A 21829-nucleotide genomic window follows, 5' to 3' on the forward strand; every position below is an offset into this window, starting at 1 on the left:
ACATTTTTAAGCACTGAACACACCAAAAACTAAGAAGCGGAAACGGAAGTGGAACGCTGCCAACAGAGTTGCATTGTGCTTTTGACTTCATTACGCATTCGATTAGTTACTTATGAAATAATAATAGATTCGAATTTTGTAGGGAAGATTGAGCTCAATAAGCGTCTTAATGTAGAAAATTGCCTTTATTATTCAATAAGCCGTCTGTGTGAAAATAGTATAAGGTCGTAACCGTATCGTAGCCAACCAATTGGTTTTTGGTTAACCGTCGTAACGATAAACAGCTGATTACGTTAGGGATACGACTACAGCGATACGACATACGGCACCAATGACTCCCGCTTAATGTTGGCAGATCCCGTGATTTTTGGGAAACAACGTTATATGTGATTGTGACCTCTCAGTCACAGCGGTTTTTACTTGTGACTGTAACTGAAACAAAACAAAAGAAAATGAATTTATATTTTTCACTACGGATTGCGTTGCGAATAAGTAGCAGCTGTCGCAGAAAAACTCTAAGGAACAGCCTCTACTAACGCACTCACTAGTAGCATATATACATACATAACATTACTATTACTGCGACCATTGATTTAACAGTGGTTATATTATGTTAGCGAGGGTGTTTCTATAGCCGTCTCTGTATCATTTTCTGGGACATGTACTGTTATTCAGTCGCCGCTTTAATAATACACTCATTTTATTGGTTCATACGGCGTTTTCACATTAGCTGACTCGACACCGACAACAACAACAGCGGGAACACAAATTCATATATTTTTATGGGCACGCTTTCACACTTGCCGACACGACAGCTTTATGCCGTTGTCGGCAACGACATGTCGGTGGGGAGCAAGCATTCCACTCGTGTCGTCGTCAACAAGCCGTTTTTATTTGTTATATTCAGGGCTGTCATAGAATCCAAGTCGGTTTTGCGTTTTGTCGGAATTACAAACCAATATTGATTTAAATTGGTGTCATAAAACCGTATTGGTCTTGCTCTTTTGGAATGTAAGTAAAACCGATGTTCGAATCAGCTGTTTTGCGGTTCACCGGCAATTTTGATGTTATTTTTTTGGCAAAATTTTATAAAATAGTTGTTTTGTGCATTTAAACAGAAACAAACAAATTTGTTGACATCAAAATGTCATCAGCAGTTGTAGTATTTATATTATTGGAAGAAGAAAGTTGCAAGAATGTCAAAAGGAAAATTTTGAGAGATCGCAGCAATCCATTTGGGTTTCCAGAGACAGCGTAATTAAAAATCTTTCTTAATGTGGGTTTCTAAATATTTATAGTGTATTTGCAGTTACATTGTATACTATTGGATAAACGAAGAGGCTTTGCGAATGACATTGGACACCTTTGAAGGACCTTAACTCGCTCGTAAGTTCTGCCAGTCCTGCAACTAGCAGCTATGTTACGATTTTTAGTTGAAGGACCCTATCAAAGACCAGGTGGCACGGATTCTAGCATGAGTGTAGGTAGAAGCACGGTGTCAACGATTTTAGCTGATGTGCTTCGTGAAGCCTTTCGCAATATCTGGATGTTTCTCCATAAATTCAGTCAAGATACTGTTTTGCAATGAATTGTTATGTTTCCCCTATTAAGAATGAAAATATATGTAAATTTACATTTATATTTATAAAATAAACCTTTACTTAAATTTTTAGAAAATACTCAACTGCAAGAGAAATACGCCTAGGAAAAATTGAAATCCAACAGTCATAGTACAGGGGGCCTACTCTGTATTGCGATGCGAAAGGCAGTGCGATGCGAAAATAAATTGCGATGCGAAAGGTAATTGGAACTCTGTAGCGCTATCGCATCGCTAACAATGTCGCTTTTTTATTTTTCGCAAATTTTTTGCTTGAGTATGCATCACTGACCAAACTCAAAGAAAGAGAACAAAAGAAACAAGGCGATTACAATTTCGGCAAACGATTAATTTTTGTTGAAAAAATTAAAAAAAGGATTCTGTAGCATTATGGAACGATTTAAATGAAGAAAGGATTGATTTAAATGAAGAAATCCTCCCAGTTCAGAAATTGAACTGGAAGAAGTGAACGTGATAAATACAGAAAACGTGGAAAATAATAGAATGGGAAATATTGCTAGTTGTATCAGAGAACAAATAAAAATTGACATGATTTCAAATAGAAATGCTTTATAAAAAAGTGGTTTCGATTTAATTGTTATTTATTTATGTATTTTAAGTCCACTAGGATTACAAATTGTTGCTTTTGTGTTTGTTTTGTTTTTTGAGTTGTCCTATACATTTTTAAATGAATATAAAGATATCAATTTATAAAATCATTAATCAATACTTACATATTTGAACAATGCGAATGCCTATTACTTGTAGCAAGAAAAATGCAAAAATGAATGCTGTTTGGCTTTCGCTTTACAGAGTGCCGGCAATGCGAAAAGGGAGAAAAATTGCGAATGGGCAAAATGTGAATGCGAAAGTCAAAATATACATGCGAATGTCGAGATACAGAGTACCGATTTTGCGATTTCGCGTATTTTTTCTTTCGCATCGCAATACAGAGTAGGCCCCCAGGTCTACAAGTAGGATATGTAGCAGTGCGCACATACACAGCCACGCTCACCTGATAAAATGCTTGTTCTTGTTCGTTTTTTGTGTGGATGCTATATGGCACTGTTGTACTTCTTAGGTCCAAGAAAAGTGTAGTAGCTGCTAACGAAAACTGTGTAAAATTTTTATTGCAAAATTACAAAGGAATATTCTTATTTACTTTCAAATGAGCACTTAATTACATCTCTCTTTAAAATCCATATGTTTTGGACTAGTTTAATTAACAAAACCGTCGGGGGAGGTATTAATAGACCCGTTTTTGCCTCGCTTCCAATAATTCCAATACTTTTTCGCCTTTGAACTATAGATAACAGGACAAAACGTGTCTTTTCATTTCTCTTTCCACATTTTTGGACGGGTTATTGCAGTCGACCTCGGTTTCAACCTGTTTTTTGCGGAGACCTTTAGAACGGGTAGAAAAACTTAGCACCCGTGTTTCTTTTCTTAATGTTGCAATAACTACGTGTCCTCAGATACCCCAATTCAAAACTTGTATAATTTTCTGTAGGACGCATATAGGTGAAATACATTTTCATAGTAAATTCGTAAAATAAAAATTTACCATCACGGCAACCCATATCTGTTATTCCGCTCCTTTTTTTGTTTCCCTGCATCTATTCCACGACAGCAACCCCGGTAATTTTGACACTTTGTTCAGTGTCAAACGCATGTTCCACGCAGGTTCCATTGAGTTCCACACTAGTTTGACACTGACCGAAGTGTCAAACGGCAGTGTGTTAGAAAGAGAAAGGAATTGTTTCCTTCTCATACATATCATACTTGTAAATCTGTACTATGCCAACAGTATTTAACTGATTGGATTGTTTCCGATAGCAAAATCGATATTATCGGATTCTGTGACACATAAAACCGACACTAATTACTATTCGAACATTAAACCGATAACATTGGATTTCATGACACCAATGTAATTTTTGTGTCGTTTTAAAATCCGATTCCGACAATAATTGGATTCCATGACAACCCTGATTTTTGTTATTTTACGATTGTAAGATCTAGGGATCAATCTCTTCATATTTTATTAAATCTAAAACACGTCTTGTCTCTTCAAATATCACACAGCAAACTTATTTATTTAATTTTCATATTTTTAAGAGTGCTATATAAATCTAATATTACTAGATACTAAATTACTCTTTTCTTTTAATTTTGAAAATTATGTTGTTATCTTAATCTTCTTGATATAATAAGAATTACTGCATGTGGCCGTATTTGTCTTTTATTAGATTTATTAAAATGTGCCACATTTCTTCTACATATTTTATTAGTCGCATGACTTTGGAGTACTACATCACTTCCTTTCCTCTTTATGTCTTGGTACATTACCGGATCATAATGTGGTGCTCGATGACCAGTATATCCACAACGGAAACATTGAGTTGTACTAACTTTATGCTTTGATTTTAACAACATTATTTGCGTTTATCTTATTCACATCCGAAAGTGTTGGCATAAATTTTTCTTCTTTATTGGTAAATGTCTTTTCTTGCTTTGAAATCGATTTAAAAACTGTAGCCGTAGTCAATATTGTTTGTAAACTTGCATCACCTTGTTTTAGCATTTCTCTTCTAAGCGCAACTGAACGACATTTTTCAATAATCTGATCTCTCACATGTTCTTATAAATTATCTCAAAATTGCATCGCTCTGCTTGTTGTTTCAAACGTATTGCATATACAGTGACACTGTCATTAGGCTCAAATTCCATCGATCTCAAAACATACCCTTCATAAGTAGCATTCTATTGTGGAAGAAAGAAATCATTTAATTTATTGATTGCTTGTTCGTATACCGTTTGTTGTAACACATATCCACTAGCAAGAGAACCGCGGTTTACACATTCTGATTCTGTCAACTGGCATATACGTCTTGTAGCTAAATGTAACAATAAATTCAGCTTGTGTTGCTCATCCAGCACACCACTTGCATCTATGAAATACTTAAATGATTGTAGCCAACTTTTCCATTGTTGCTCACTATACTCGCCATTCATATTGTATAAAAATCTTTCTACCGATAATGGCATTTTTGCATCACCTATTAATTAAACAACTTATTAGTTAATAAGCAATTTAATAAAAATGAAAAGAAAAACACAAATTTTCGGCATTCAAGCCATATCATCTGCATTTAAGCAATAAATATTCATAACAGCAATTAAAACACCAATTTTCAATTCCTTTTCATTTTAATCAATTTGAAAAATTTTCAAATACTTGAATCGTTTAAAATCATTTCCCATTTCCAAAAAAAAAAAAAAATTTATTTCAATATTTCAAAATTTTCAACTTTCAACAATATATCATCGATATTTAAATCATAAATCAGCATTTACGGAAGAAACTCTTGTCTCTTCAAATATTACACATACACAGCAAACTGATTTATTTAATTTTCATATTTCTGACACATATTTCTGAGAGTGCTATATAAATCTAATTTTACAAGATACTACTAAAATACTAAATATTATGATTTATCTTGTCGTTTCGTTTATAATGTGTAAGTACTTTGAAAAAATCGTTTCGGTGTGGGTGTCGATGTCGGTCAATGTGAAAACGCCCATAGCATAGAAGCGATTTGTTCCTGTGATTGAGTTTTTTGGTAAACGTGATTGGTAACGGTAAATAAATGATGTCACAGGCAATCTGTCAAGGTAAAGCCCCCATTACTGATACTTAGCATAGACTTGACTTAACTTGGCGTAAACTTGGCAACTTAGCCACGATTATACTCCACTTGGCGCATAAAATCTGGCATCATAATCAGCGTTGAAATTTATTTTTAAATAAATGTCAATTTGTATGACAAAATGTCAAAATGAAATGGAAACAAACAAATGGCATCTCAAAATGTAAACGTCACTTAGAACTTACATAGGAAATCAAAATTCAACAGACTTCTAAGTCAAGTTAAGTTTTGAGTAATCAGTAACATCAATGTTTATTTAACAGAACTGTAAGTGACAGTTCGCAAGCCAAGTCAAGTCTGTGCTAAGTATCAGCAATGGAGCCTTAATTCCTTCTAAGCTGTCGCTGAAATGTACTGTGATATTTCAGTAGCTGTGACAAAATCACAGATACACGTATATTTTCCAACTCTAATCTTTAACAGCTGATTCTCTGATTTAAATGGCGCGTTGTGTTTGTTATTTCTTTATTTATATTATTGAATAAAGTTTAATTTTGAAATAAATTGCTACAATGTCCGAGGAAGCCGGCAACAATTCCGTGTTTGGTTTTAAGAAGCGAAATATACGAAAGCAAACAGGACTCAGACGGAAGAGAAATACCAGCTCAGAATCAGGTTAGTACATTTACGTTCCTCCAATGTACACAACAATATATATCCCATTCTAATTACTAGAAAAAAGCAGCGACGGGGAAGCATCATCAACGGTAGTGCGTAATGATAAAAGTCGTAAGCGTGCAAACCCTAATTTTCAAAGTACCAAACAATTGGCCAATAAACGTGAACGTGCAAATGAGGCCTCTTCTGACACAGCTAGTGATGATGAAAATATAGCCAGCGTGTCATATGCATCTAAAAAAAATGTTTTACCAAGCGGACCACGCGATCAAGGCGCTACTTCTGTTAATGAAATAGAAACCGCTCTGGATCGTGATGCACAAGCTATACATGAAAAAATGTTGAAAATAAACAAAGAGCTTGAAGGCAAAGCAGATGATAAAGTGTATCGCGGTCTAAATAATTATGCACAATATTATAAAAAAGAAGGCACAGCGCAAGGAAATGCCAGTTCCGGTATGGTTAGGAAGGGACCAATCCGCGCGCCCGCACATTTACGTGCCACTGTACGTTGGGATTATCAACCTGATGTTTGTAAAGATTATAAGGAAACTGGATATTGTGGATTTGGCGATAGTTGTAAGTTCTTGCATGATCGAAGTGATTACAAAGCTGGCTGGCAACTGGAATTAGATCATGCTGCACAACAGCGTGGTGATGCAGAATCAGATGAAGATGATACTAAATATGAAATACATTCAGACGAGGAAACGATGCCATTCAGGTGCTTTATTTGTAGAAATAGCTTTGAAAATCCCGTTGTGACAAAGTGAGTTGGCATTATTTTATGAGTACATCAGTTTTTTATTTTATTATACTCAGTTGAGCAGAGCTCACAGAGTATATTAACTTTAATTGGATAACGGTTGGTTGTACAGGTATAAAGGAATCGAGATAGATATAGACTTCCATATATCAAAATCATCAGGATCGAAAAAAAATTTGATTGAGCCATGTCCGTCCGTCCGTCCGTCCCTCCGTCTGTCCATTAATACGATAACTTGAGTAAATTTTGAGGTATCTAGTTGAAATTTGTTATGTAGGTTCCTGAGCACTCATCTCAGATCGCTATTTAAAATGAACGATATCGGACTATAACCACGCCCACTTTTTCGATATCGAAAAATTCGAGAAACCGAAAAAGTGCGATAATTCATTAACAAAGAAGGATAAAGCCATGAAACTTGGTAGGTGAGTTGAGCTTATGACGCAGAATAAAAAATTAGTAAAATTTTGGACAATGGGCGTGGCACCGCCCACTTTTAAAAGAACGTAATTTAAAAGTTTTGCAAGCTTTAATTTCGCAGTCGTGGGAGATATGATGAAATTTGGCAGGAACGTTACTCCCATTACTATATGTATGCCTAATAAAAATTAGCAAAATCAGAGAACGACTACGCCCACTTTAAAAAAAATTTTTTTTTAAGTCAAATTTTAACAAAAAATTTAATATCTTTACAGTATATAAGTAAATTATGTCAAGATTTAACTCCAGTAATGATATGGTGCAACAAAATACAAAAATATAAGAAAATTTCAAAATGGGCGTGGCTCCGCCCTTTTTCATTTCATTTGTCTAGGATAATTTTAATGCCATAAGTCGAACAAAAATTTACCAATCCTTGTGAAATTTGGTAAGGGCTTAGATTCTAGGACGATAACTTATTTCTGTGAAAAAGAGCGAAATCGGTGGAAGCTACGCCCAGTTTTTATACACAATCGACCGCCTGTCCTTCCGCTCGGCCATTAACACGATAACTTGAGCAAAAATCTATGTATCTTTACTAAACTCAGTTCACGTACTTATCTGAACTCACTTTGTATTGGTATAAAAAATGGCCGAAATCCGACTGTGACCACGCCCACTTTTTCGATATCGAAAATTACAAAAAATTAAAAACATGCCATAATTCTATACCAAATACGAAAAAAGGGATGAAACATGGTAATTGGATTGATTTTTTGACGTATAATATAAATTTAGAAAAAAACTTTGTAAAATGGGTGTGACACCTACCATATTAAGTAGAAGAAAATGAAAAACTTCTGCAGGGCGAAATAAAAAAACCCTTGAAATCTTGGCAGGAATACTGTTACTGGTATTACATATTTAATAAATAAATTAGCGGTATCCGACAGATGATGTTCTGGGTCACCCTGGTCCACATTTTGGTCGATATTTGGAAAACGCCTTCACATATACAACTACCACCACTCCCTTTTAAAACCCTCATTAATACCTTTAATTTGATACGCATATCGCACAAACACATTCTAGAGTCACCCCTGGTCCACCTTTATGGCGATATCTGGAAAAGGCGTCCACCTATAGAACTAAGCCCCACGCCCTTTTAAAATACTCATTAACACCTTTCGCTTGATACCCATATTGTACAAACGCATTCTAGTCACCCCTGGTCCATCTTTATGGCGATATCTCGAAAAGGCGTCCACCTATTGAACTAAGCCCCACGCCCTTTTAAAATACTCGTTAACACCTTTCATTTCATACCCATATCGTACATACATATTCTAGAGTCACCCCTGGTCCACTTTTATGGCGATATCTCGAAAAGGCGTCCACCTATTGAACTATGGCCCACTCACTTTTAAAATACTCATTAACACCTTTCGTTTGATACCCATATTGTACAAACGCATTCTAGGGTCACCCCTACTCCACCTTTATGGCGATATCTCGAAAAGGCGACCACCTATACAACTACCACCACTCCCTTTTGAAACCCTCATTAATACCTTTAATTTGATACCCATATCGTACAAACACATTCTAGAGTCACCCCTAGTCCACCTTAATGGCGATATCTGGAAAAGGCGCCCACCTATAGAACTAAGCCCCACGCCCTTTTAAAATACTCATTAACACCTTTCGCTTGATACCCATATTGTACAAACGCATTCTACAGTCACCCCTGGTCCATCTTTATGGCGATATCTTGAAAAGGCGTCCACCTATAGAACTAACGCCCACTCCCTTTTAAAATACTCATTAACCCCTTTCATTTGATACCCATATCGTACAAACAAATTCTAGGGTCACCTCTGGTCCACCTTTATGGCGATATCTGGAAAAGGCGTCCACCTATAGAACTAAGCCCACGCCCTTTTAAAATACTCATTAACACCTTTCATTTGATACCCATATCGTACAAATTCTAGAGTCAGCCCTGTTCCACCTTTATGGCGATATCCCTAAATGGCGTCCACCTATAGCAATATGGCCCACTCCCTCATAAAATACTCTTTTAATACCTTTCATTTGATACACATGTCATACAAACACATTCCAGGGTTACCCTCGGTTCATTTTCCTGCAAGGTGATTTTCCCTTATTTTGTCACCATAGCTCTCAACTGAGTATGCAATGTTCGGTTACACCCGAACTTAGCTTTCCTTGTTTTTATTATATCTTTTTATTTTAGGTGCAAGCATTACTTTTGCGAAAAATGTGCCCTGGAAAATTACAAAAAATCACAACGTTGTTTTATTTGTTCACAGCAGACCAATGGCATTTTCAATCCAGCTAAAGAACTAATCGCGCGTATAAAAACTGCGCCCGAAGGTGGGCGATCTGGATCATCGGATAGTGATTAGTTTAGGCTCAGTGGTGTACTGATATATTTCGAATTTTAGTAGGTACTTATTGAGTGCAAACCCTCTAAGACTTATAATAACAATATATTAAGGCGACCGATCTGGACGTATGTATGCATAAATCCAAGAAATAAACAATAATTTATATATACAGCTTATATGTAATTTCACTTGCGTTCTATGGTTTCGAGGACTACTTTCTAATTTTATTTCAGAAAGATATAACTTCTAATCACTTGTAGATATAAGGACACTGCCGATGGCCTTATGAGTTGCGGGGGGGGGGGGGGGGGGGGGGAGTTTTAGGTTGGTATTCTGCGGTATTTAACCCGCGTTGTGTAAGTGGAGCATGAAATTGTTTTAATCTGCTGATTCATCCCAATTCTCTCCTGCTCATTTCTAATTACGATCTTTAGACCTAAGTTTGCTTTTTGAAAAGCACTTGACCCAAAGAAAGTATAAACATATTTATTGCCAGTTAGCATTTAACAAAAATATGCCTCTTTATTTTCAATAAATTCATTTGCATGGATTAGAAAAACGTTAAAGGAACGGAACAAAAACTCACAAAAACTGATAAAACCACTAAACAACGAGGCGTACTTAAAGCTTTTAGCATTAATATTCATGTCAGGGTTAAACAATAATACTAAGAATAAATAAAGGTACATAATTGTAATAAGTTTAATTTTCATCGCTGGATAATTCAGAGTCTTCGCCATCATAATCATCTTCATCTGAGCTAGCGTTATCTTGTGGCATTTCGGATTCTGTGGGAAGTAACATCTCACTGGTTTCTTTTATTAAGAAGCGTATTTTTTTCTTCCTTTCCAAAGAACTTGACATTCCAGTAATTAGAGGATCGGATCTTGCTAGCAAATCATCAAGAATTTGTTTATTACATTCAGTTTGCGATAAATCTGCACCATCATCGTTAAATAAAGGTATTAGTTTATTTTGTACTTTTTCGACTGTACGCGATAATTGTCCAATTGCAATAATACTGTGCTGTATTATAATGGGTCCGTGCATCAATATTTTGTGCATGGTTGGTGTCATTGGACACCAAGGGTATAGTTCAACATACATTTCTGCTGTTTTGTGAGCATATGCAGCAAACTTGTTCAATTGAATTTTATACTTGCATGATATGGTCTCTAAAATGACTTTAAAACGTTTAATTAAATCAATATTTATACCAGTTATTTTAGCAGTCTGTTCCGGATTTAAGAAAAACTTTCTGCTAGCCCAACCGTTATTATAAGTGCCGTTACCACTAAGCTTCTTTCTATCAACAAGTAAATCCATCTCCATTCTAAACTTATTTTTAATATCAATTTTTCTTTGCTTAATAATGGAAGCGTCATTGTCATTAGTTTCCCACTTTTTTAGTGGCAATTTATATGAGAGATATAATAAACTTTCAAACAAACGTGTTCTTATGTGTGTAATGGATAATCCAAATTCAAGCATCTCTGGTACTTTTATATCTTTCTTTACCATAGATAAATTGTTAAAATCTTTTGTTGTTCGATTGCATATGTAACACTTTGGAGTAGAATTTGCATGTACATCTGCATTGCATACTTTTTCATCAATTTCGGTGTATATCATTTTGTGTTCGACAGTAAATGTTTTATTGTATAACAAAATCTTGGAGGCTTTCAAAGTGCTTATACCATTTTTAATGTAATCAATTTCTTCAAGCATAATATCAGGTGTTAATTTTTCAAATCTAATTTTTATAGCACGACAATAACGTGTCGACCACATCATTGGATTTTGCCAAATTATTTTGTTATTGAAGCTGCATACGAGTTTTAAAGGTATGAAAGAGCTTTGTATAATATTTGAAGGCCCATCTTCGTAAAGATTCTCTTGCGAGCCATCACAACCCCACTTACATACTATTTGTAATGCTTTCCTTTCTTGTTCACTTAAAGATTTTGCTCGGTCATTTATATGCATAAGCAGACGCTTAATGGTGTGGTCCATTAAAGCTTGTATGTTTACTTCTACGCAAGTTTCAGTAGTGATAAGTTGTCTTGCAATCGGGATAACATTTTGTTTTTAACTGCTGTAGAGAATTGTAAGAAGGAAAAAGCGGTTTCAGGAAAGAAATGGCAATTAAGCCTTCGTATTGTTCTTTAGTTAGGCCTGTATCCATAAGCAAGGAAAGACCTTTCATTGGTGTAAGTGGCGTTGGTTTCTTTTTCTGCTGCGACATCCTGCTTGTGGGTACTTAAAAACCAAAGTACGACTATTACCGACATAGAGAGTAAATTTTCAACTTGAATGTTACCTCTTTTATTATTAAATACGACTTTTATTTAAATTACGAATTGGTGGTATACTGAGCTGGCCCTAGAAGCATCTAAGCGATTTAGATAGTCCAAATTTCCTCCACCGGTTGATAATTCAAATTTTTACGCACTTATTAAAAGTGGAGATGCGTATTACTGCCGATTTTTCGTTGTAACCTAAAAACAACGATTACATTCCAAGCGTGCCATCGCATAGCGTAAAACTGCCCTACAAGACGGAGGTAACTAGTTCACCCACACATTCAAAGCTTTTTTCGCTCTCCACTAACACATCGACGTTTTTTGCTGTCATCGAAATGACAGCGTCATCTTAATACGACCCCAATAAACATTTTTGTTGGAAGTTTGTTTGAGGTCAAATGGAAATCCAACTTGTTTTCCAAATTCCAATGTTTAATATCCACTGTACCTCCATTGGAGAACCAACCCATTCTCGAACAAAACGGCACATTTTTTATACGTAAATAATCTTAGTTCTCCACTTGAGAAGTTCTTTGATATAAATTTGAACTCCAACATCAATCTCCAATTGGATTCAAATGAAAAAGAAAACTCTTCTAGAATTAAATGTCCCATCCCAACTGAATAAAAATAACAGCGTTGTATATTAATTTGGTTTCAGTTTAATAAAATAAACATAAATTAAAATAAATAGTAATTCATTTTACATTTTTTTAAATAAATTAAAAGTATTTAAAAATTTTAAGTAATTGTAATTCATTAAGATATTCTCAGCTTTGGTGCAAACAATTTTTAAAATTTTGTACGAATCTAATTTATGAATTACAATTACTTAAAATTTTTAATGATTATTATAGAATCATTAAATTAATGCAATAAATTAATAATTTTTTTATTTAAATACAGTAGCATTCTCTTTCTTGCTGTATTGCATTTTTTTCACCAGGCGGTTGTTAGCTTGATGAAAGAAGGACATATTAGTCGGAAGAGTTGGCAAATTTTTGATTGTAAGCCTCTGAAATAAAAAAGATTTGAATTATAAATTAAAATAATAATGGGCATGTAATAGTTACTCTTCAGCGCTCCCGTTGTACTGAGCACTCTAATAGATTTCTTGTTGGACGAGCCCTTCCAAGTGAAGTGCCTGGCAGCTTCATCGCTCATCACATTTCGCCACACCATTTTTATGAAGCGTATGGAATTGCCACAAACTATAGTTTGAAGTTCAACAACCTAGAGAAAAAAGAGAGTACGAAGTATACAGTTGAATAGAATATATAAATAAAATAGTTTATAAAGCTCTTAAGTAGAAAATTTTTATGGAAATGCCATTTTAAAAAGCTTTATATGAATCAGGCTGTACATATCGTCGCTCTCTAGCCAGAAACTTGAATGTGCATTTTTTCTAAATCGAGTTAATGGGTTCACCTGTTAACAAGCGAGCAACGATACATACATGTTTGTATATAGTTTACGTTATATACTATACGTTATGTCATAAATATATATATGTAGGACTAGTACCAGCTCAAGTACTAAAATACTAGAACAAAGTAATCTATTTTTGAAGAAACAAAGAAGGTAACTCAGGAAAAATAGTATAAATGGAATAGAAAAAATCAGATCAGTTCAGTTGTAGAAAAAATATAAAAATAATTACGCCGGAACACACAAACACAAAACCTTAATTTAAATTAATTTTAAAAATCTTTTTAAAAAAGAACAATTTCATTTACTAATTTAGTATACATAATTATTAAAATAAATATTTAAATCTAAAAAATGTGTTAAAACCAAATGTTACTACATCTTTGGGGGCTCAACCGCAGCAATATTATTCGTATATATGTGTGCGATAATCCGTTTAAATTGGAAAACGATCTCATCATAAATATACGTATGTGTGTGCATAGAACATTTGCGGAAAAATTTAAAAAATATCTGCATGTGTAAATCTCTCATGAAAAGATATTGCGCAAAACAAAAGACAATAAATTGAAAGAAAAATTTTCTAAAATTCATCTACTAATCAAAAACAAAAGTTTTGAATTTCAATCCAAACGTTGTTTGTAAAAAATATTTCAACTCAAACAAATTAATTCTATTGAAAATCGGCGCCAAATACCACCATTGGAAGTAAAAAAACTGAAACAATTTACTCTGGTATCAAAATAAAAATGGGTTTGCACCAAATTGAGGAAGACTATCACTAATGATGTAAAGCAGCAGAAAGCAAAACGTGTACCGAAAAGGCAGAAGAAGCAGAAAACATATCGAACATCTAAAGGGCCAGATACGTAGAAAAGTTGGTGGAGATCAATACTTACGGAGGGTTTGCATTTTTGAGAAAAAAGAAACTCAGTATTGTGAGTATGCAATGACAATAATGATGTGTAAACAAAAAGACAAGAATTAAAACCGGTTTAAAAAAAAAAGACAAAACAAAAAATGTAAACAATGTTTCTAAATATTCTAATGTAATTATTCAAGCCAGTAGGAAATATTATAAAAAAATTTTATTTGAAAATACTTTTCAACTCATATCGTAATTAATTTTGTAAAAACATACATATATTATTTGTATTTAACTTTTGTATTACATAAACAAATATTTGTAACCGGCGTTTAGGTTTGCTTAGTTGATTTAAAAAAAAAATATATTAAGAAATGGATCTTCAAACTATTAGAAGTGCAACTGTAGCAGTATTGCGGGAAAAGCTTAGGGAGTTAGGTTTGACTACAGATGGCAATAAGTCGAATTTGCAGTTGCGCTTAATCGAACATTTCGGCCTTTCTGATTGCGAAGATAGTGATGTTGAATCGAGTGTTAGTCGGTACGAGGAAGCTGCTGAAGTGGGTTTACAAACCCGGAATGTTTCACGTTTTACCCTTAAGGATATTGATATCTTTTACAGGTGTAGACTCACTTAACGTTAATCAGTGGGTAAGTGAGTCTGAAGATAGTGCAACTATTGTAGGATGGAATAGTTTGCAAATGTTCATTTATGCCAAGCAATTATTAAAAGGTGCAGCTAGGTTGTATATTAGGGGTGTTAGGGATATACGAGATTGGCACTCATTGAAAAAGGCTCTTATAGATGAATTTGGAGCGAAGTTGTCTTCAGCAGAGGTACATAACCTTTTGCGAAATCGTCGCAAAAAGCATAATGAATCATTTCTTGAATATCTTTACTCTATTATAGAGATAGGAAAGCCTATCAGTTTAGATAGTGAAAGCATAATTGACTATTTTATAAAGGGGATACCTGACTCTAAAATAAGCAAATCAGTCTTATATCAGGCCAAAGATGTGAGTGAATTAAAAAGACAAATTAAGATTTATGAGAAGGTTAGTCAAACCCAACAAACGCAGAATAGAGGTATATTTTTACCACCAGTAAAAGGCATTGAATCAAAGTCAAGTGGTTTAAATACGGAATCAAAAAAATGATTTAAATGTGGAGATGCATCTCATTTTGCTAATAATTGTCCAGGGAAACAATATCGTTGTTACAAATGCAATAGGATGGGACATAGGTCCTTCGAATGTAACGAGGTAGTATCAAAAAACAATGCTATTAAGACAGGCCAGAGTGTTAATATTTTGCGTAACAAGTGTGGATTAATATTTAAAGATATTCAATTATGTGGGTATAAATTTTCTGCTTTAGTAGATACAGGTTGTGATCTTTGTATTATCCGTAAAGATATCTTAGATATGATGGATAATGAAATTAAATTAAATAGCGACAGACGTCGGCTAATGGGTTTGAAGGAAAGTGCCATTGACACTATAGGAAGTTTCGATGTGAAGGTTGACATTGATAATGTAATCATGGACGTTACATTTCATGTCGTAAACGAAGTAGATTTACGTTATGCCGCTATAATAGGTAATTGTGTTCTGAAGAACGTGGACATGTTGGTTAGAGAAGGTGAGGCAATTTTCATTAAAAGATTTGCTAAAACCTTAAATGAGCGTTGCGATTTGTTGAATGAGTTTGAACATATCTCCATGTCTGTAGAAGAGTTCAAGAAAAACGAAATAGCACTTGATTTAGAACACCTAAGTAGGGAAAATGCAAGTTTGGTGTCATCAATAGTGAATACATATAAGTCAGTAAGGGAAAGAGAAAGTCCTGTTATTATGAAAATTGTACTTAAAGATGATATACCAGTGTACACTACTCCTAGAAGAACGTCTCGTGTTGATCAGGTTTCTATTGAAAAGCAAATAAACGAATGGTTAGAAAATGGAATAATTCAGTCAAGTATATCTGAGTATGCTTCACCAATAGTTTTGGTGCCTAAAAAAGATGGTACCAAAAGAATGTGCTGTGACTATCGCAAATTGAATGAAAAAATAATTAAGGATAATTTTCCAATGTCATTGATCGATGATGTAATTGAGCGATTACAGGGTTCAAGTGTTTTTACAACTTTAGACTTACAAATGGATTTTTTCATGTATCTGTAGATAAGGATTCTCGAAAATATACTTCTTTTGTTACTCATAGTAGACAGTTTGAATTTTTATACGTACCCTTTGGTATATCGAACTCTCCAGCAGTATTTTGTAGATTTGTTAATTCAGTATTTAGAGATCTTATTCAAAATCGTACCATAGTTGTTTATATGGACGATATTATTATTCCAACAAAGGATGAAAAATCCAATATTGAAAGCTTGAAAATTGTGTTAAAGCGTGCTTCAGAATACAGTCTTAAAATAAGATGGGACAAATGGCAGTTTTTGAAAAGAAAAGTATCATTTCTGGGTTATTTGATAGAAAATGGAACAATAAAACCATCTGTCGAGAAAACTCGCGCTATTACTAATTTCCCTGTGCCAAATAATACGAAGCAAATACAACGTTTTTTGGGACTAACATCCTACTTTAGAAGATTTGTACCTGACTATGCATCTAAAGCTAGGCCTCTTACTGATTTATTAAGCAAAATGTAAAATTTAAAATGAGTGGAGAAGAATGTTTAGCTGTTGAACGATTAAAGGCAGCCTTAGTAAGTACCCCAGTACTTAAGATATATGACCCACGAGCAATGACGGAAGTACATACGGATGCTTGCATGTATGGGTATGGAGCAGTTTTATTGCAGAAAGATACTACCGATCAGCAATATCATCTCGTTCAGTATATGAGTCGTCGCACAAGTCAACAAGAAGAAAAATACCATTCGTATGAACTGGAGGTTCTTGCTATTATTGAGGCACTTAAAAATGGCGTATTTACCTAATGGGGCTTAAGTTCAAACTTGTAACAGATTGTAATGCTTTCACTCAAACTATGAAGAAAGCTGAAGTTCCACTTAGAGTTTCAAAGTGGGCTATTTTCCTTCAGGACTTTGATTTTACAATTGAACACCGTTCTGGAACAAAGATGAAACATGTAGATGCATTAAGTCGTGTCGCGTGTTTGTTAGTAGAAGATTCAATTAGGCATCGATTGAAAGAAGCTCAGATGAGCGATGAATGGATTAAGACAATACGGAAATTACTTGAGAGAGAGCAGTATTCAGACTTTTTTGTGAAATATGATTTATTATACAAATATCCAACGGCGGAACTGTTGGTAGTACCATCTGCTATGGAGGAAGAGATAATTAAGATTGTGCATAGTAAAGGACACTTTGGCGTAAAAAAACGCAGGAATGCTTGGAGAAAGAATTTTATATTACACAATTACGTTCAAAAGTAGGCAGGGTAGTTCGGAATTGTGTTGAGTGTATTATTACTGATGGCAAAACAGGAAGGAAGGAAGGATTTCTCTCTCCAATTGATAAAGAGGATGCACCTTTAGGAACTTTTCACATAGATCATGCAGGTCCTTTGGATTTGACTTCTAAAAGATACAAATATATTCTCGTAGTTGTTGATGGGTTTTCTAAGTTCGTCTGGTTGTATCCAGTAAGGTCAACAGACGCTGCATCAGTTATTGATAGTTTGGAAAAGTTGTCATTGGTTTTTGGTAATCCAAAAAGAATAATATCAGATAGGGGAGCAGCATTTACGGCTGTGGTTTTTGAGGAATATTGCAGGGTACACTTTATTTAGCACTTAGTAACTGCGACTGGTGTACCAAGAGGTAATGGGCAGGTGGAGCGTGTCCATAGAATTGTAGTTCCGATGTTAGCGAAATTGTGTATGGATAATCCATCCCATTGGTATAAATACGTTGGTCGTGTGCAGCAAATTATCAATAATACTGCACCTAGAAGTACCAAGTGCTCACCATTCAAAATACTGACAGGATTGGATATGAGGCTTGCAGATGATTTAGGGTTAAATGACATGTTAGATGAATTTATAATAGATGAGATTCATGAGCAAAGAAATGATTTGCGAAAAGAAGTTAAGAGAAATATTCAGAAGATTCAAGAAGAAAATTGCAGAAGTTTTAATAGAAAACGAAAACCAGAAAGAAAATACAAAGTCAATGATCTTGTAGCCGTAACAAGAACTCAGTTTGGAGTGGGATTGAAGTTGAAACTCAAGTTTTTAGGACCTTATAAGGTTATTGCAATGCTTCAACATGGCAGGTATAAGGTTAATAAAGTTGGGGATCATGAAGGCCCAGTAGAAACCATTACGGTGGCGGAGCATATGAAAATGTGGAAAGATTCGTTCGAGCCGAATGACTCATCAGGACGGCCGAATGTGGGATTAGATATTAATAAAGTAACCCGTTCAGGAATTGTATATTGAAAAGTCAGTTGTGAAAAATGAAACTATAAAAGGAATGAAATATTTTTCAGTTAGTTTTATTAGAAAAACGTTAATTTTGTTAAAAACTATTTAAATGTTTTAAAAAATGTAATAAACTTTTATAATTAAATAAAACTAAAAAGAATGTAGGAATAGTACGAACTCAAGTACTAAAACAAAGTAATCTATTTTTGAAGAAACAAAGAAGGTAACTCAGGAAAAATAGTATAAATGGAATAGAAAAAATCAGATCAGTTCAGTTGTAGAAAAAATATAAAAATAATTACGCCGGAACACACAAACACAAAACCTTAATTTAAATTAATTTTAAAAATCTTTTTAAAAAAGAACAATTTCATGTACTAATTTAGTATACATAATTATTAAAATAAATATTTAAATCTAAAAAATGTGTTAAAACCAAATGTTACTATATATCGTTAGCTTAATGTGAAAATGTGCTAAGTCAACTTTTACGAATTTTACAGGAGACAAAAAAAAAAAAGAATAAGTTTTGAAATAACCTTCTTTTTTCAAAACTGTGAATGGGGATACCTTAATTGCAATGATTTTGGGTGTAGAGGCTTTGAAAAAGATAAATAAAAATCATGTATGCCAACCCTGCAGCTATTTTATGACTTAGCACAATTTCCGCACTAAATTTTTTCTCCTCACTTAGTACTTTTTACTCAATATGTTTTCTCATCACTCCTCATCTTTAGTTTATTCTCCCGAACCCATTTTTTCTACGGGAGCAAAATTTTGGAGTCGATTTCAGAGTTCTCACATCTTTTGGAAGCCTACATATGCGCTTACCCAATATATTTAAAAGGCTATTGGCAGATTCATTTGTAATATTAAATTCTACTACACAACTAGCTAACTCATCATTTAAGTTGGGCAAATCATCAGCAATCTCTTCTAAATCGCTTTCCAAGGAAGTTTCTTCACTTGAAAAGTTTTCCAAAAGAGTACTGCATGCAGCAGTTGATGTGGAAGGCTCCATTGGCAAACTTTCAACTGTTGGCGAGCGCTCCGACAGCAAAGCCACCACCTGCCTTACCCCACTTCTAACTTTCTTACTTCTATGCATTTTATTTGTTGCACATATGTATGTATATTACATTAATTTAACACTTACAATATTAAAATTGGCTACTTCTCCGAAATATATGAACTAATTTGCTTTTTTCACTACTTTGAGTTTCGCTGCTATCCAATCTTTTGACAGATGATTTGCCAGCATTGCCACAAACATAAATAAAAAACGCGTTACCATCTGAAAAAATTTTAAGTAATACCTCAAATTGACCTCCAAGAGCACTAAATTTGAAAACTAACTTTGGAAAAATCATTCGATCTCCAATTATTGTAAAAGTTGGATTTCCATTTGAGAACTACATATTTCTCAAAGGTTGTACTTGTGCATATTGGGACAATTTATTAATTATTCCGGGAAACATTTTAAAACGATGAAAAACTATAATTGTGGTAATTAAACTAAAAAACTAAAAAAGTGCTTGTGCTACGGGCTTTTAAGTGTGACGTGTGTTAGCTGTTTAGGCAGTTCTAAATTAACCTGGCGCATTAAATAGAGGCAGCCAAGTCCTCTTGCCACCAATTGGAATTGGAAGATTCGATTTTCAAAACTAAAAAAGGTAACGTTTTCAAGACAGTGCACAACCTAAACAAAGGTGGTATCAAAAGACGCGTGTCGAGATCCGTTTTTAGAATCTGAAAGTTGTATAGAATCGACGGGATGGCCTAGAAGGTTTCAGGTGGTCATACTAAATCGCTCCCGGGGAGTGTCCTTATCGCTACAATCAAAGCAACATTATTTACTCTCTGCTCTTCATTCATACGTATGTGTATTTTTAAATAATAAAAAAAATGTTATATTATTCTAATATATATCATCTCTTCCGGGGTGCGATTCAGCTCAGGATATGCCAAAACAACAAGAAACCTACAGTTAAATGCAGATTCACGTGTCATTTGCCAAGGATTTACCGGTAAACAAGGTACTTTCCACAACCAACATGCTTTGGAATACGGTACAAAATTGGTTGGATGTATTTACCCAAAAAAGGGTGGATCTACGCATCTTGGTTTGCCAATATTTGCTTCGGTAAATTGATTTGTATTGATTAAAAATTGCAATAGTAGATAATGTAATGTGAATTAAAATTGAATAGGTAGCCGAAGCAAAAAATGCAACTGATCCGCATGCAACTGTTGTTTATGTGCCGCCACCGGGAGCTGCTGCTGCTATCATAGCAGTATTACAAGCACGACATTTCTTTGATTGGTTGCATAATCGAAATTGTGCCCTAACATGATATGGTTCGCGTTAAGCACGCTATGTTAAAGCAAAATAAATCTCGTCTAGTCAGGCCCGATTGTCCAGGATCATCGCACCCATAGTGTACCTATACAAGTGTGTTCACTAAGCGATAAACGTCAAAACTAAAAACAGCCTCGCTCACCTGATGGAAATCTCAGGTCTAGAGTCGCATTTTTGGTCTCAACGACAACATATTTGACTACCAATCGTATCGACTTTTTCAATTTTTCAATCATTCGGCGCACTCGGTAATGGTATCCATTTTGAATTCGCTGTCATTCCGAATTCAGCGAGTGCCTGTCAGAATGCTTGACAGGTAAGTCAACACACTTGTCTTGTACACTATGATCGCACCAGAAAGGGTAAGTAAATTGCATGTATGAATTTGTTAGTGATAATTTGTCATGCTTTTGTTGATAATCAACTGAAGAAGGCAAACATAGTGTACAAGTACAAGTGTGTTGACTTATCTGTCAAGCATTCTGACAGGCACTCGCTGGATTCGGAATGACAGCGAATTCAAAATGGATACCATTACCGAGTGCGCCGAATGATTGAAAATACCAAAGAGCTCGAAGTTCATGTAAATACCAATTGATTTCTTTAAATAGCGTTTGGAGAACAAAACCCATATGTATGTATGCATACAACTGCATAGAAAGGGAGGGATTAATTAATTATGATCAGTAGATTTATAGGATTTTTATTGTTTTCCCTGCGTCGCCGTTGCCATTACATTGCGTTAAGAGAGGACATCAACACCTTACCCACAACCAGTTAAAATTTTAGTAAATTTTGCTCTTTTCATTACTGATTCAGAACGTGGGAAGTTATATATGTAGCATTCCATGGAGAATGGTAAATTTTAGCAGACTTTCGCATTGCGGTCATTTTTAATATTCAATCCCTAGAAGGTTCAATGTAGTCATATCAA

General features: G+C 34.5%; 2 protein-coding genes and 2 long non-coding RNA genes across 4 annotated transcripts in view; 2 read left to right on the top strand and 2 right to left on the bottom strand.

Annotated features, from left to right (window-relative positions):
- mdlc (RING finger protein mdlc) overlaps positions 1 to 9701 on the top strand; it is a 133015-nt gene extending 123314 nt beyond the window's left edge. The window contains exons 2-4 of the mRNA XM_067789433.1: positions 5798 to 5925; positions 5986 to 6697; positions 9372 to 9701. Coding sequence (XP_067645534.1) covers positions 5823 to 5925; positions 5986 to 6697; positions 9372 to 9543 — 987 coding nt within the window. The 5' untranslated portion in view covers positions 5798 to 5822 and the 3' untranslated portion in view covers positions 9544 to 9701. The remainder of the gene's footprint in view (positions 1 to 5797; positions 5926 to 5985; positions 6698 to 9371) is intronic.
- A 315-nt stretch (positions 9702 to 10016) lies between these two features.
- Positions 10017 to 12059, bottom strand: LOC137239624 (uncharacterized). Its single transcript, XM_067765185.1, has 2 exons — positions 11846 to 12059; positions 10017 to 11784 (listed from the first exon to the last, which is right to left on the bottom strand). The coding sequence occupies exon 2, from the start codon at positions 11536 to 11538 to the stop codon at positions 10228 to 10230; it is 1311 nt and encodes a 436-aa protein (XP_067621286.1). The 5' UTR covers positions 11539 to 11784; positions 11846 to 12059; the 3' UTR covers positions 10017 to 10227.
- Positions 12060 to 12483: 424 nt separating this feature from the next.
- LOC137253090 (uncharacterized) lies at positions 12484 to 19776 on the bottom strand. Its single transcript, XR_010953723.1, has 3 exons — positions 19693 to 19776; positions 12902 to 13061; positions 12484 to 12843 (listed from the first exon to the last, which is right to left on the bottom strand). It is a non-coding gene; the product is annotated as an uncharacterized lncRNA (long non-coding RNA).
- Positions 19713 to 20964, top strand: LOC137253093 (uncharacterized). The gene is made up of 3 exons (XR_010953725.1): positions 19713 to 20413; positions 20490 to 20679; positions 20747 to 20964. It is a non-coding gene; the product is annotated as an uncharacterized lncRNA (long non-coding RNA).
- Positions 20965 to 21829: the final 865 nt, after the last annotated feature.

This window comes from Eurosta solidaginis, chromosome 1 (genome assembly GCF_040869045.1).
Source record: "Eurosta solidaginis isolate ZX-2024a chromosome 1, ASM4086904v1, whole genome shotgun sequence".
Taxonomy (NCBI): Eukaryota; Metazoa; Arthropoda; class Insecta; order Diptera; family Tephritidae; genus Eurosta; species Eurosta solidaginis.